The sequence below is a fragment of the Lissotriton helveticus genome, chromosome 8 (genome assembly GCF_964261635.1).
Source record: "Lissotriton helveticus chromosome 8, aLisHel1.1, whole genome shotgun sequence".
Classification (NCBI taxonomy): Eukaryota; Metazoa; Chordata; class Amphibia; order Caudata; family Salamandridae; genus Lissotriton; species Lissotriton helveticus.
Window position 1 is genome coordinate 626,552,326 of NC_136069.1, and position 15,657 is coordinate 626,567,982.

A 15,657-nucleotide genomic window follows, 5' to 3' on the forward strand; every position below is an offset into this window, starting at 1 on the left:
AAACAAGACAGTGGGGTCGAACTTGAAGACTTTCCAAAATATCAATTGCCATTCCTAGCCAGATTAGGCGAATGGTAGTTTTCCTTGGATAATCTCGATATTCCCTCCTGGAGAGAGCCCCAACTCTACCCCTCCCCTTATGTGCACAGCCCACAGTGCACAACACTGATCACCTTCATATATGACACTTACATGAGATCATTAAAAAAACAATCGATGCTCTCCACACGTTAGACAAAAAACTACTGTCAAAAATGCCTGATTTGGTGTCTGCCTCTTTTTAGTTGAGCAAACAGGTCAATATTGTTAGTACTTACATTTTTGGGGACAGCTGTGCAATAAAGGTATTTGACCTGTTTAAGGATCTGGGTACCCACACTAAGCTTTTTTACTGATCTACAACTCAAAACACAAACATACCAAATTAAACTTTGTAAATCCTCAAGCTAAAAGCAGCAATCTGGCAACTGGGTACTAGCCATGCTCCAGACCTCCCATCCTTATTAGAAAAATTCACACAAAGTTAGGACATGTAGCCTCAGAAATACAGAACTTGCTTTGGACACCCAAACCACAACTTACTTGGCAAACTATTAACATATGGAACACTCTTAACAGATCCTATTCTGGCAATTATATATCACCTACAGCTTGGCAAAATATTTGGAGCTCTCACTATAAAGTGAAAATCACACCTGCCTTAGCACAAATGAGATTGTGGATCTCACCTATACAATCCCGATTGGATCAGTATGAAACTCCATCAGTTGGGTCTAGCGGACTCAAACCTTTGCTGGAACTGTAAATCAGAGCCCGACGACTTAGTACAGGTTACTTAATTGTACACTTATTCACTCATTATGGCTCCAAATTTAAACAGTGATGCAGCACTTCTGTAAGACTTCAATCTCTTCACGCAATTCCGGTTCTTACGCATCCTCACCCATAATTTAATTTAATTTAAAAGTAATTTATATTGCGCGACTAAAACCCGGAGGTATCAAGGCGCCTACTAAACAGATCAGAAAAGGCATAGCACAACTACAGGTATGCGCGCACAAAGAGACGGGTCTTTAGGGCATTTCTGAATGACTGCAGGGTGGGAAGGGACCGTAATTCCATGGGGAGAGCATTCCACCACTTAGGTGCCAGATTAGAGAAGGCCTTGCCACCCAATCTGGCTTTCCGGATACGAGGGACTGACAGTAAAAGTCTGTTAGAGGAACGTAAGTTCCTACAGGGGGTGTATCGGGACAGAATGGATCCAATTCCAGTGGGGCTACTTTTTGCTAAGGCCCTATAGATCATGCACATCGTCTTGAAGAGAATACGATCCTCTATAGGAAGCCAGTGAAGCAATTTTCTGGCAGAGGTAGCCGATGCGCGCCGGGGAAGATCTAGAACAAACCTGGCCGCAGCATTCTGGACTACCTGCAAGCGCTGCAGCAGACTTTTATTCAGTCCTGCATACAGCGCATTGCAGTAGTCCAGTCGAGAACCAACAAGGGCGACCGCAAGTTGTTTCCTTGCCTGCTGTGAAAGATAATGCCTAATCTTCCTCAGTATGCGAATGATGCCCCAACAGGTAGAGATAGTCCTGTTAACCTGTTGACACATACTGAGGGAGGGGTCGATCACGACCCCAAGGTTTTTGGCAGAAGAGGCAGGGACAGGGCAGGCTCCCAGTGAGTCAGGCCACCAATCGGCTGACCATACCTCCTCCCTTCCTCCAAACACCATCACCTCAGTCTTCTCCCCATTCAGTTTCAACGAGTTGTAAATCATCCATTGCCCGACTGCCTCCATACAAGATCTAAAGTTGGAGGCAGTCGAAGTAACTGACTGGGAGAGAGAGACGAGGATCTGAGTGTCATCCGCTTAGGAAACTACCTCCATCCCGAAAGATCTAATTAGTCTGGCAAGAGGAGTCACGTAAATGTTAAAGAGGGTCGGGCTTAGCGCCGACCCCTGAGGTACCCCGCATTGCACAGACAGGGATGGAGATAGAAATTTACCCAGCTTCACTCTTTGCTCTCGTTGATCGAGGAAAGAGGTGAGTAATTCCAGCGCTTCCCCCTGAACTCCGATCTCCCTCAGGCGAGATGTTAGAACTGAGGGAGAAAGGGTATCGAAGGCTGCTGTAAGGTCTAAAAGGATCAGGAGGGAGGTCTGTCCCCCATCCACACGCGTGCGGATATTATCCAGCACTATGGTGAGGGCAGACTCGGTGCTATGTTCCCTCCTGAATCCATGCTGGGAAAGATCCAAGCAGCCCGAATTTTCCACGAAGGCAGCGAGATGTTTATTAAGATGTGTTTCTAACATCTTCGCAGGGGCTGGGAGCAGTGAGATGGGGCGAAAGTTCTTCAATACCCCAGGGTCAAGAGAAGGTTTCTTGAGTAATGGTTTTACTAATGCGTTTTTCCACTGCTGGGGAAAAATGCCGTCCCTCATGGCCCTGTTCATGATGTCAACCAGGGGAGGCAGGAGGGAGTTTCTACACTGCTTAAGGATCTTGAGCGGGCACACATCTAGGGGGGAGCCGGATTTGGTTTTATTGAGGAGGATCTCTGCATCCTGTAGAGAGAGAGAGGAGGGAAAGAATCCAAACATCCCAACGGGCGCTTCTCCGAGAAAGCAGGGTCCGACATAGCAGGGACTAGGGGCTCGATAGTAAGAGGTCTCTGTAACTCCAAGGCGGTATAAATGTCCAAGATCTTAGTCTGGAAGAAGGAAGCTATGTTATCACAGAGTTCCTGTGACGCAATAACCGGGTCCGGAGTCTGCAGGGTAGTGAGGGAATCCACTATCCTAAAGAGCTCTTTAGGGGAGGAAAGTGAGGTGGTAAGGGCCGTAAAGTATTCTTGTTTTATCCTTATCACTTCCAGCTTATAATTCCTTATGAGGATCTTATGGGCTTCCTTGTCCCTTAAATCCCAGCTGGTATGCCATAAATGCTCCCGTCTCCGAGCTTCCTGTCGAAGGAGTCTTAGGTGCTCCGAAAACCATGGGGCTGATGGTCTTTTCCTAGCTGAATAGCACAGCCGTGAGGGAGCCAATACTTCCAGAGCCTCTGTAACGGTCTTTTCATATTGAAGGACCGCCAGCTGGACATTGTCCCCCTGGGAAATAGACAGGCTAGGCATCCAGGGTGTAAAGGAACTTTCCATGATGTTATTAAGGTTCCTACGCGATTCCCTTTTACTCAGAATATTTCTAGGTCCATTCACACATTGAATGGAACAGCCAGATGATCTGACCATGAAAGAAAGAAGGGGTCATTTACCGTCATCCTCCGATCATTAGAAAAGATCCCATCGAGCGTATGACCTGCTCGATGGGTGGCCCCTTCCACCAATTGAGCGAGTCCACAAGCTGACATGACCTCCAGCAGGGAGAGAGTGTCATGGGTCTCCTGCAACTCCAAATGAAAGTTAAAATCTCCCAGAATAGTTAGATTTTCACGACCAAAATAAGGTTCCAGAACATGGAGCAGCTGCTGTCCAAACTCTGCTCTGGGGCCTGGGGGGCGGTAGACCAGGATCCAATTGAATGCAAACTTCTGGGGGCCTGACAAAGAGAAATATAGTACTTGAAAAGCGTCCTTGGGGTCAGAGACTGATGTAATATGGCAGTGGAAGCTGTCCTTGTAAAGAATCGCTAACCCACCTCCTACACGGCCCATTCTGTCCTGCCGTGTCAAGCAGTACCCCTCAGGGACTGCTTCAACAAGGTCAGGACCAGACGAGTCCTTTGCCCATGTCTCCGTAACAAAGACCCACGCAGGTTTCCTATCAAGTACAAGCTCCTTAAAAGCAATGTTGTTCTTAATGAGCGAGCGTGCATTGATAAGAATACCATCCTCTTGCAATGCGTTGGCTCCTACAACACCCTGAGATTGTGTTAAAGAAATGGACGGAGGTAGGTTAGAGCCTCCAGGGCCTGTCAGAAAGCAGCCACATCGTGGGGATAGTAAGAGATCATCCGGGGAACCTTTGTGAAAACACGAATGTCCCAGAGGCTTAAGCCTCAACATCTCCTGTAGCGAGTACCTGAAAGGTGGAAAACTCGCCTTATCGTGACCAGCCGTCCGGCCGTCCTGCCCGTCCTCGGCGCAGACGGGCGCAGACGGGCTGGACTCTGGCGTGACTCCGGCGTCACTACGGCGTACACGCTGCGCGCTATAGGGTCCGGTTAATATGGGGCTCTAGCAAGTCCACCTGACTGCTAGAGCGCAGAGTGGTGCAGCGCTTCCCTAGCACCCACCCAAGATGGCGCCCACCAGTTTCAAGCGCGAGGGTCCGGCCCGCCTAAATGGCGGTGAGGTCACAGATTATGGTGTGGCAATGCGGGCAGTGATAAAAGCAAGGAAAAACAGTGGCCTAAAGTAACACGTAAATGAAAAGAAAAACGGGTAAGTTAAAAGCGCTAAAAGCGTCTGAGTACGAGCGCAATGCGCAGTTGTAGACAGCCATACGACGGAGCCTCATAGATCTCAAACTAATTGAACTCATTCTGGCCATAGAAACAAAACTGATCCTTTCAGAACGGAAAAGCTCCGTGAATATTTTATTACCTACATGGTGGGCCTGGATCTGCTTTGTTACAAGCATCGACATCATCCACTTCCAGAAATCACACCCACTATCTTCCGCCAGGAAACTGTGGAATGCTCTTGATGCGTGCTTACAACAGAACAAACCTCCTTAATCCACCCAAAGACAATTCCGCTTAATTTCTTGGAATATGAGCATGCACTAGTTCTCTCATTCCGCCAGTATATACCACCACAACCAAAATTCCTGGACTATCAACCATCTTTACATCTAGGCGTTCTCTACTCCTCTGCGTCTGTGCTGCTTTGTCCTTCTTTCTTAGCAAAACCTGCTCTATATTGCCAGGCTAAAGGTACTAAAGACCTCAGTTTATGCTAGCACAACATTGTTAAAACAACAAAGCATAGAAACTACTGGCATGCAAGTATACTGTGTTATAACCAATGAGAGACTATGTAAACAATACTCTTGATATCTTTATTTCGAGGAGTAATATATATATATATATATGTTAAAGTGCTGCCCTTCATTACATTGTATTGCACGGACTATATCTGTGCTGAAACATGTACCTTTGTACCTCGTATATATGTACTTTATTTCAATAAAGGTTTTCTGTGTTGAAAAACAGAATACCATAAATGCACACTATCAGGAATTAAATCTTGAACAATTGCACAAAAACAGAATCCAAATTTGAAGACAAAAACTTTTTATAACACTTGTATACAATGAGTATATTATAAAGCATCATGTTCATAAGAGCAAACCTACAAAACATGTACTCCGTGTCAGACACTTTCACAGATTAACAATGCATTCCCAAAGAAACAATTTTCACATTTCCACTCAGTGAACTTCACATACTTTTATATACACAAGCATACAATCTCTACCACAAGTATTGCGTCTCCCACTCACGCTTCCCAACTGATAGGTAGGATGGGAGTGGAGGTTTAGAAAGGACAGCATGGTTGGACAAGAAGGTTCAGGTAGGATCTTAACTTGTGTACTGCATTCCCTTTGAGGTTTTGTGCTGTAGCCACCATTACCACACACATCAACCTTACCTTCCCTTTAACTTTGTTTTTCTCAGTGAGACACACAAAACACATGTCTAGAAACACACACACACACACACACACACACACACACACACACACACACACACACACACACACACACACACACACACACACACACACACACACACACACACACACACACACACACACACACACACACACACACACACACACACACACACACACACACACACACACACACACACACACACACACACACACACACACACACACACACACACACACACACACACACACACACACACACACACACACACACACACACACACACACACACACACACACTCTCTCTCACTCACTCACTCACTCACTCACTCACTCACTACCTGTGTTTAAAAATAGCTCTTCAACAAGGGCTATGGAAGGAAAACTTTTTGGTGGAAGGGGGTGGAATCAGAAATTGCAGGTTCAGCCCTCACAGAGTGATTTGACAAGCACCGAAAACGTATTTGGCTATCTCAGAAGAGAAGTGCCCCACTGACTGCTGAATCACCAGCCTAGAAATGGTAAATATTTGCATTCCTGAATCATGCCTCCTCCCCTAATTATTCAAATTCACAATACTAAAACACCCACCAAAACGAAGGCAAGCTTAAAAAATTACCTCCTTTAACTGCTCCATTTCTTCTCTGGTTCTCACAGCTATATTGTTAAAAGCTTTAAGTTTATTTGCCCAATCATCCAACTTTTTTGTATCAAGTTCAGGCTTTTCATCATCCTCTTTTTCTTTTTTGCTTTCATTTTTATTTATTTCCTTCCCATCAGCTTCAGTTAGCGACTGAGGATCAAGGACAATTTTCAACTGCGATTCCAGGCTCAGATTCTTTGCTTTTAGCTCTTCCACTTCTTTTTCTAGAGTTTCTATTTCATCCTAGAACAAGAACAAGACCAACAGATGGTTAACTTATGTTTGACAGCGCATTAATGCAGACTTTAGAATGGAGAGTACAAATACATTTTGCACAGAAGACTACTCTGTTATATTCGTTTGTACTAATATTTAAAAATTACAAATGTAGCATTTACAATTTTGCCTTGGAAAACATGTTTCCCAGATAGAAGGGGAGACTGCTCTTTAAAAGAAGCTTCCTATGTGATGGGGAAACTTACTGTAAGCACTTCAATTTCCATTTGCCTTTTCTGTCCTGTTTTGTTGATTGCTCTATGGATAGAGTACTTACTATGCTCAGGCCAAGTCCTCACTAGCATAACGCACTAGAAATAGCAAACGGACTACCTCTCCTCAGACTCAATGCTGTGTACATAAGGGATTTTTTTGCCTAAAGTGCACACAACATGTCTGGTAAAGGAGAACTGCTTCTGTAGAGAAGTGCACTGCTATTATAATTAGGGCTCCAGGTTTTATGGTATTTATTTTTTCTACATTTCCGTCTGTATTTATCCATATTTATTTTTTGCAAATTTTGTCTGTATTTATCCATTTCTGTTTTGTGTTTTCTGTATAAATGAAGCTGCCATGGGTATTTTTCCACATTTATTTGACTGATAAATGTACATTCGCATTTGAATGTCCAAAAGGTTTCAGCTGAATACAGTGCAATAGCGTTATATGAAAACACTTGCATTGCAGATTAGCATAAATAACTGTAGATCTGCACTTAATTAAGCTTAATTAGGACATGTGTTGTCTTTTTTCATCTCCCCTACCTCTAAATCTGTACATCTACTGACCTGCCACTCATGATTGACAGTAGAAAAACCATCCAAAGAAGACATATTTTCCGTATTTTTCTGTATTCAAAAATAAATACAGAAAAAAAATAGATTTCTGTCTGTATTTATCTGTAAAAATCAGTAAAAACGGAAAACTTTAATTAATTATAATACACTAGTAGGAAACGTCCTCCCTTTCTAGCTGCCATGTTTTGGCAATTGTGTTGGCAAACGGCAAGCAGCTTTACATTGGGTACCTAGAGGTGAAGGTATCAAATGCGGCCTCTGAATTGACTACATTAAAAAAGTATCAAGGTATAAACAGAGGCACTCTCAGAACCTTTCATCTTTTATTGGCTTTCCATACTTTCAGAATTGTTTTATGGCAGTGAAAAGAGTGTTGTGAGAACTCAAGACTACTTTTGAGTGGATTTCAACTCTTCAGAATGACTACAAATCACTAGTGGTGCAGATCCTACCAGATATTAATTCAGGATTAGATGGACATTGTTACAGAATCTAGCACTGCCAATCACACAACTACAACACAGGAGTTCTATTATCACTCTCTCGTGCCCAAGGGGAATCATTATCCATAAAACCCAGAGCAGCCATTCAAATTGGACAGCGATACTTCTGAAAGCACATTTTACACCTGAAAATCTTTTTGGAGCAAAAGTAGTAAACCATGTAACAGCAAATTAGCACTGCTGCGCTATCTGAATTTCAGAGGTTCTTGTTCCTCATACAATGAATTCTATTAATGAGCGGTTACTGAAAAAGGCAGTCACCCCAATAAGGATCACTTAATTCACCAGTGTTCAATATTCTTTAACATTCAATTTATCTTTGAACCACTAGTTACATTTTTCAGCATCTTTACAGGTCTTCCCTGGTTGAAAATATAGGATCAATCAAAATGCTTGAAAAGGAATCGTTTGATCCAAATAACCAAATGATACTCTACATGTGGTAGAATTATACACCAATATAATCAAACAAACATCCCATAGAAATGTTCAAATATAACAATAAAAAAAGTTTCCTTTCTTACATTATATCCCTTCCTTGCTAGGGTTATGTAAGGAAATATTGGTCTTACTGAACAATATCAGGCACAATCCGTAAGAGAAGACATAACACAATTGTTACTGGGGAAGAATTTGTATTGAATATGTCATATTTATGTTAAGGGCGGATCTATATGCAAGACTGGAATGACACTCCCCTCCCCCAACTTATTCATTTTAAACAATTGGACCTTGTGTTTCATTTGGTGCGAGGACAGCAAATGATTTGCTTATATAAGTGAAACTTTGGTAATTGGCAATAGGCCGAAATATGCATACAGTGGTTATAATATATTCATTGTCAATATGCTTTGGTGCAAGACTGGTCAGGCTAATAAACCAATATTTTGTTCAATGAGACCAAAACATATTTGTTGTTCTCTTTAACAGCAGGAATACCCTTTACAGTACATGAAAATTGGATTACATAAACATGGCAATGAATGGCGCTGGTTACAAAAAATTGTTCATGAATATTCAAGCCTACCTTTGATTTATTATCAAACATAGGGGGCTATGTAGTACGTTTTCATGGGCACCGTGAGCGAGGCCAGAGTCGAAAGTTTAGGATACCAATGTGTAGGTACAATTCTAACGGGAAATGTTTTGGGTCCAGATAGAGAAATAGTACTGGAACTCTCAAATCAGTTAACGGTCATCTCAATAAGGCAGATGAGGATTTTCTGATTGTGCCTACAACAAGGAAGGGTTCCCAAGTGATTGTCTCCTTGAGGGTTTGTGGCTCTAACCAATGGTGTAAAGCCACTAAAATATGTTTGTTAGTGAGGGATGTACAGGGATAATGTTGCAGGAGACCGGACTCACCGATTCACCATCCATAATGGTTTTCTGACATTTTCTATTTTTATCACTAGAGTGCATCACGTTTGCCAGTCTGTAGGACTGGTTATGTTTATAAAAGCAACCCTTAAAATGTATGGTTTTGTTATTCCTATGAAAAGTAAAAATAGCTTTGAATTTTTTGTTAAATCTGTTCCAGGTCCTCTTAAGATTATAGATCTATCTATATATCTCCGGTCAGAATAAAAGCACTATAAAGATAATGATCTATATGTCAAATATGTATTAGCCATATGTACAGCAGGCTATCCAACAATGGCTACAATCATGGGTGGAAACTGGAATTACAGAATTATTGAATAAAGATGGCTCAGGAGAAATGGAATTATGAAGGAGGGGTTTATTCCATATTCCTGAGGCTATTTGTTACAGAGGCCGAATACTACTATTAGACTAATCATTTGTGGATGAATGGACATAGCAAAATGCTCTTGGTCTGTAATGACAGCATCACATACCCAATATAGACTATAAATGCAAATGATGTGCAATGCAGCCAATGCCACCTGTAGGAAGCTTAGGAGGAACAAATGTAGTCATACTGTTTAATTCATCAAGCACGATGCATATTACAGTGTTCTTTTTAGAGTTTTGAAGAGTTGAAGCAAGCCATCAAGTCTAATGTGTTGGTTCATTAGTTGCGCACTAACTGTGCACTTGTTTACGAGTGCTTGTACAGCTTTCTTTATAGAAACCCAAAAAAGCCCACTGTTGAAACAGATGGAGTAGTTTCTGTCCTGTAACTCCAGTTCTGTAGTAGGGGTATCTCTGTTATAGTCATAATCTAGTGAATAGTCCCGCCCATGTGCGTGGACCCCGGCAATCAAAAATAATCTCTTAAGTTGTCAAAAAATTGCAGAACTGCAAAGACACTTAAGAGAAAATTTAAAGACAAATAATGCAGCCTATATCCACAGGCTACACTGTCCAGTACTTCAACTAGAAATTCCACCAAAAATCCACAAACAGCAAAGCCTGTCCAGATTTCCCTTGCTTTTACAGCAAAAACCCCTCATAATGATAGAGAGGAAGGCCTGGACAGACAAGCCCCATAGGCTGCCATTATGTGGCTTAAACAGGATACTGTGCCTTTAAGGAAACCTTCTAGAACAGTCTCCCAGTATCCCAGAATGCATAGCAGGTCCCACTGACTTCAGTTCTTTTTGAAGGCGTAAAACGCCAGACCTGTAGCATTACTTACATGAACAATTCTCCACCGGGGAGGAGGGCGGGCGCTTATGACTATAACAGAGATACCCCTACTACAGAACTGGAGTTACAGGACAGAAACTACTCCTTCTGTAGTAGGGGATCTCTGTGTATAGTCATAATCTAGTGAATAGAATGGCAAGCCCATCCCCACACCAAAGCGGCGGTGGAGAAAGAACAACACGCCACTACTGTGCGAACAAATTCCGCAGCGAAGCCTGCCCAACCTGAGCGTCTGCCCTGGCATCAGAGTCCAGGCAGTAATGCTTAGCAAAGGTATGAACCGACTTCCAAGTGGCGGCCTTGCAGATTTCTGCAATCAGCACATTACGGAGCAAGGCTGTCGTGGCAGCCTTGCCCCTGGTGGAATGAGCCTTAGGCTTACCTCCTAAGGTCTTATTAGCTTTTTGGTAACACAATTGTATGCAGGACACAATCCACCTAGAAATGGACTGCTTAGAGGTAGCAAGACCCGTCCTGACTGAGCCATAATTGATAAACAATTGGTCTGACCTACGAATATCTTTGGTCTTATCCAGATAAAATTTCAACACCCTCCTCACATCCAGGGAATGTAAAGATCGTTCCGCCGGAGAGGAAGGATTCTGAAAAAACGTAGGCAAAGTTATGGTCTGGTTGACATGAAAATCAGAAATAACCTTGGGAAGAAATTTAGGGTGAGTACGCATCACAACCTTAGCAGCATGAAATACAGTATAAGGTTCAGTACAACACAACGCCTGAATTTCACTCACCCTGCGGGCCGATGTAATGGCCACGAGGAACGCCGCCTTCCAGGACAGGTGCTGCAACGAAGCCTTGTGAATGGGTTCAAAAGGCTCCTTCATCAATCTGGACAGCACCACATTCAATTCCCATGAAGGCGAAGGAAGCCTGACAGGAGGGAACACCTTCTTCAACCCTTCCAGAAAGTCTTTGATCACAGGGATCTGGAAAAAAGAAGTCTGTGAAGGGCATTTCCTGTAGGCAGTCAATGCAGCAAGATGAACCCTAATGGAATGAACATTAAGGCCAGACTGCGCCAAATGCAATAGGTAAGGAAGGATGACATCTTCCTTGCAGGTAGTAGGGTCATGGTTCTTAGACTGGCACCAGATACAAAACCTCTTCCACTTGTAAGCATATGAAGTCCTAGTGGAAGGCCTCTTAGACTCCTTCAGTATGTCCATGCAATCTTCGGGCAGATTCAGATGGCCATATTGCACTATCTCAGGAGCCATGCCGCCAAACTCAAAGACGAGAGGCTGGGGTGTAACATCCGCCCCCCGAACTTCGTGAGAAGGTCCGGCCTGCACGGCAACCGAATGTGAGGAAGGAGAGATCGGTGAAGCAGGTCCGTGAACCACCACTGTCTGGGCCACTCTGGGGCAATGAGTATCATCCGAGCCCTGGACCGGGCCAGCTTGAGTACCGCCGGAATCAGGGGAATGGGTGGAAAAGCGTACAGAAAGCTGTTCGACCAGTTGATCCATAGCGCATTCCCCAGCGTCCCCTGCTGGTAGTACCTGGAGGCGAAGCCTCGGCATTTGCTGTTTTCGGCGGTGGCGAACAGATCTATGTCGGGGTCCCCCACCTTGCGAAGACGTCTCCTAGTACTTCGTCGTTGATGACCCACTCGTGGTTTTCCTGAATCAGTCTGCTCAGTGCGTCTGCCTGAACTTTCTGCACACCCGGCAGATGGGTGGCCGTTATCGTCAGTCCTCTGGCCAGGAGCCAGTGCCAGATCGCCTGCGCCTCCTGTGACAGAGTGCGAGATCTCGAGCCCCCCTGCTTGTTGAGGTAGTACATTGTGGTAGTGTTGTCCGTTTGCACAAGCAGGGAGCTGGTCTGGAAGGACGGAAGAAAGGCCTTCAGTGCCAAGTGAACAGCTCTGAGTTCCAGGAAGTTGATGTGATAAGTGGCCTCCACCGGAGACCACGTCCCCTGAATCTGTAGAGTCCCGGAGTGCGCTCCCCATCCCAGGAGAGAAGCATCCGTCACGACAGTCTGCGTGGGAATGTCCTTGTGAAAAGGAACCCCTCTGAGGAGATTCCCCGCCGAACACCACCACTTCAGAGACTGAAGAGCATGCAGAGATAGACGTATCTTGTCGTCCCAAGATCCTCTCCTCTGATCCCACTGATCCTCCAAGCACTCTTGCAACGGTCTCATGTGCAGCCGAGCATGTGGCGTCAGGAAGATACAGGAGGCCATCGATCCCAGTAGAGAAGACACCGTCCTCACTGTTGTAGATGGAGTCGCCATAAGAGCCTGAGCCTTCCGAAGGAGAGATAATCGTCGCTCTTCCGAAGGAGACACGCTTGCTGACAGCGTATTGATGGAGGCTCCCAAGTACTGTATGCATTGGACCGGAGTCGGGACGGACTTGGCCATGTTGATGCGCAGCCCCAGCTTGTTCAAGAGAACGCACGTCTTCCGGAAGTGTGCTCGCGCTTCCGAGAAGGAGGATGCCTTGATCAACCAATCGTCCAGGTACGGGTAGACAAACACCTTGTTCTTCCGCAGGTGCGCTGCTACCACCGCCATGCACTTCGAGAATGTTCTCGGCGCAGACTTCAGTCCGAATGGGAGTACTGTGTATTGATAATGATTGGTGCCGACTTGAAACCGCAGGAACTTCCTGTGTTTGTGTGCAATGGGCACATGGAAGTAAGCATCCTGTAGGTCTATGGCACAGAGCCAGTCTCCCTGTTGCAACTGAGGATAAATCTGATGCAACGACAGCATGCAAAACTTTTCCCTGCGAATCCATTTGTTTGCCTGTCGCAAGTCCAGAATGGGCCTGAACTCGTTCTTGTCCTTCTTGCGAACCAGGAAGAACCGGGAGTACAGGCCTCTTCCTCTCTGGGACAGAGGCACGTCTTCTATCGCCCTTTTCCTTAACAGGGTATCGGCCTCCACCTGGAGCTCTAGCAGCTGAAACCACGAGCTGACCGGAGGAATCGATGGAGGCGGGCTGGTGAACCGAAGACTGTATCCATTGCAAACAATATTCAGCACCCACTTGTCCTGAGTAATTTTTCTCCACTCTGCCAGAAAAGATTGAATGCTTCCCCCTACCGGAGTGGGTAACGGATCCGGGGGAAGTAAGTACCTAGGGCCTAGACCCAGCTTGGATCTTGGGCGCCGGAGCAGACTGCGGGCCTCCTCTGCCCCTCTGGCGCCTCTGGAACGGCTTACGGAACTGCTGTTGTTGCTGTTGTCGCGCATGTCCCGAAGCCTGGCCACGTCCACGGCCTTGCCCACCGAACCGCCGTTGGAAAGGGCGGTACGTCTTTTTCGTCTCCTTAGGCTTCTCGAGGCCCACCGCCGTGAGCGTCTCGGCCTCCGCCTTCATGCGGGCCATCTCGTCGTCCGCATGCTTCCCAAAGAGAGACTTGCCGGAGAACGGCAGGTTGGCCACCTTCTGCTGTGCGTCCGGTTTCAGGGACGTAAGACGGAGCCAGGCGTGACGTCTTTGGTTGATTCCATGGCAAAACCCATGAGCAGGCAACAGGGAAGAGTCCGCTGCCGCGCTGATGATCTGGTTGGCCACCAGCATCCCTTCACTCAGCACTTCTTGAAAGTCCTCACGCTGCTCACGAGGCAAGTGCTCCGCAAAACGCTCAAGGGAGTCCCAGAGGGCGCGGGCGTACCGCCCCAACAGCGCCGTTGCACTCGCAGCCTTCATGGAGGTGGCGGCTGTTCCACAGACCTTCCTCCCTGCCGAATCCATCCACCTGGACTCCTTATCCGGGGGGACCGTGGATGACGGAGTAGCTGCATGTTGTTTGCGTGCCGCCGTCACAATGACTGAGTCCGGAGGGGGTTCCGCTCTCAGAAAAGCCGGATCCGAATCCGGGGCCCGGTACTTCCTCAGCAACCTAGATGGCGCCGCCTTTGTCACCGCGGGGGTGAGGAAAAGGTCCATAGCTGGTTCCTCCAGGCCCGGTACCAGAGGCAGGAGAGGGCGAGACGAGTGTTTTTGGTGCAATGTCTCAAAGATCACTGACGTCTTAGGCGTGGGCACCGTCAGGGGTATGCCCAGCTTCGCAGCGCCCCTCAAGAGGACATCCTGGAACGCCACCAGGTCATCAATCGGGGACACCCTCGTGTCCGGAGATCCCGACAAGGCAGGGGAATTCTCCCTGGAACCAGAGGATCCTGTACGGGATAAAGACTCGCGCCTCCTATGGCGGCGTCTCGACCGCGTGGACGATCTGTGTCGCGACCTGTCCCGCCTCCCAGAGCGAGAGCGAGAGCGAGACCTGCCAGTCCGTGGCCGCCCCACCGGTGTCCGTGGGGGGGTCCTCCTCGGAGCCTCCTCGGGTGCAGGTTTAGGGGTCCCCTTAGGAGGTACAGGCAAATACGGCAGCGAAGTGGATCTCGGCGGAGGAACCTTTGGCTGCGGGGCCGGCCCACGCGGAGGGACCGGTGGCGGCGGGTCGCCCGCTGGAAGTGGAGGCAGTGCCGGAGGATCCTCTTTAGGAAGAGGGGGAGGAGGGGTGACCACCCTAGGAACAGGAGTATGCGTCGACCGAGGCTGGGAAGGAGTGTATACTGCAGTGTACACCGTGCCCGTCGACCCCCGAGGTGAAGGGGGCTGAGAGCCCGCCCCTTCAGCTGGTGATCACTTCCTCTTGCGTCCCCCACTGGAAGCAGTGTGACTTCTGGGACTAGAATCCCTCTTGCGACGCTTAGGAGAGACTGACCGACCCCCAGACGTCGACCTCCGTCTGCTCGACGTCGAGCGTCGCTTCTCCTGCGTCGACGGACGCTTCCGGGACTCCGGCGTCGAACGCCGCCTCCGCGACGTCGACGTCTTCCTCCTCGACGTCGAACGCCGATCCCTCGACGTCGACCTCTTTCTCCGCGACGTCGTATGCCGCCTTCGCGCCGACGAACGTCGCTGCCGACGTCTAGATGCTCTCGACATCGAGGATCCCCTCGACGTCGGCCGGTGCTTCGACGGCGACCGGCGGTGTCGCCTCGACGGCGAGCGCCGATGCCTGCTCCGTCCATGACGTCGGTCTGAAGCCCTCGACGTCGACGACGACGACGACGTCGACTTCTTCCGCGGTGCCTTCGACGTCGAGTCGCCCCGATGTCTCGACCCGGAGCCCCGGGGAGAAGGGGAGCACACCGCCATCATCCCTCTCGACGTCGTCGTCGATGCTATCG

The 15,657-nt window shown here is 47.2% G+C and overlaps 1 protein-coding gene across 1 annotated transcript in view; it reads right to left on the reverse strand.

The window, feature by feature from the left end:
- The window catches only part of OBI1 (ORC ubiquitin ligase 1), a 199,165-nt gene that overhangs the window by 84,428 nt on the left and 99,080 nt on the right, over positions 1-15,657 (reverse strand). Inside the window, exon 4 of the mRNA XM_078657484.1 lies at positions 6,267-6,533. Within this exon, the coding sequence (XP_078513610.1) occupies positions 6,267-6,533 (267 nt within the window). The remainder of the gene's footprint in view (positions 1-6,266; positions 6,534-15,657) is intronic.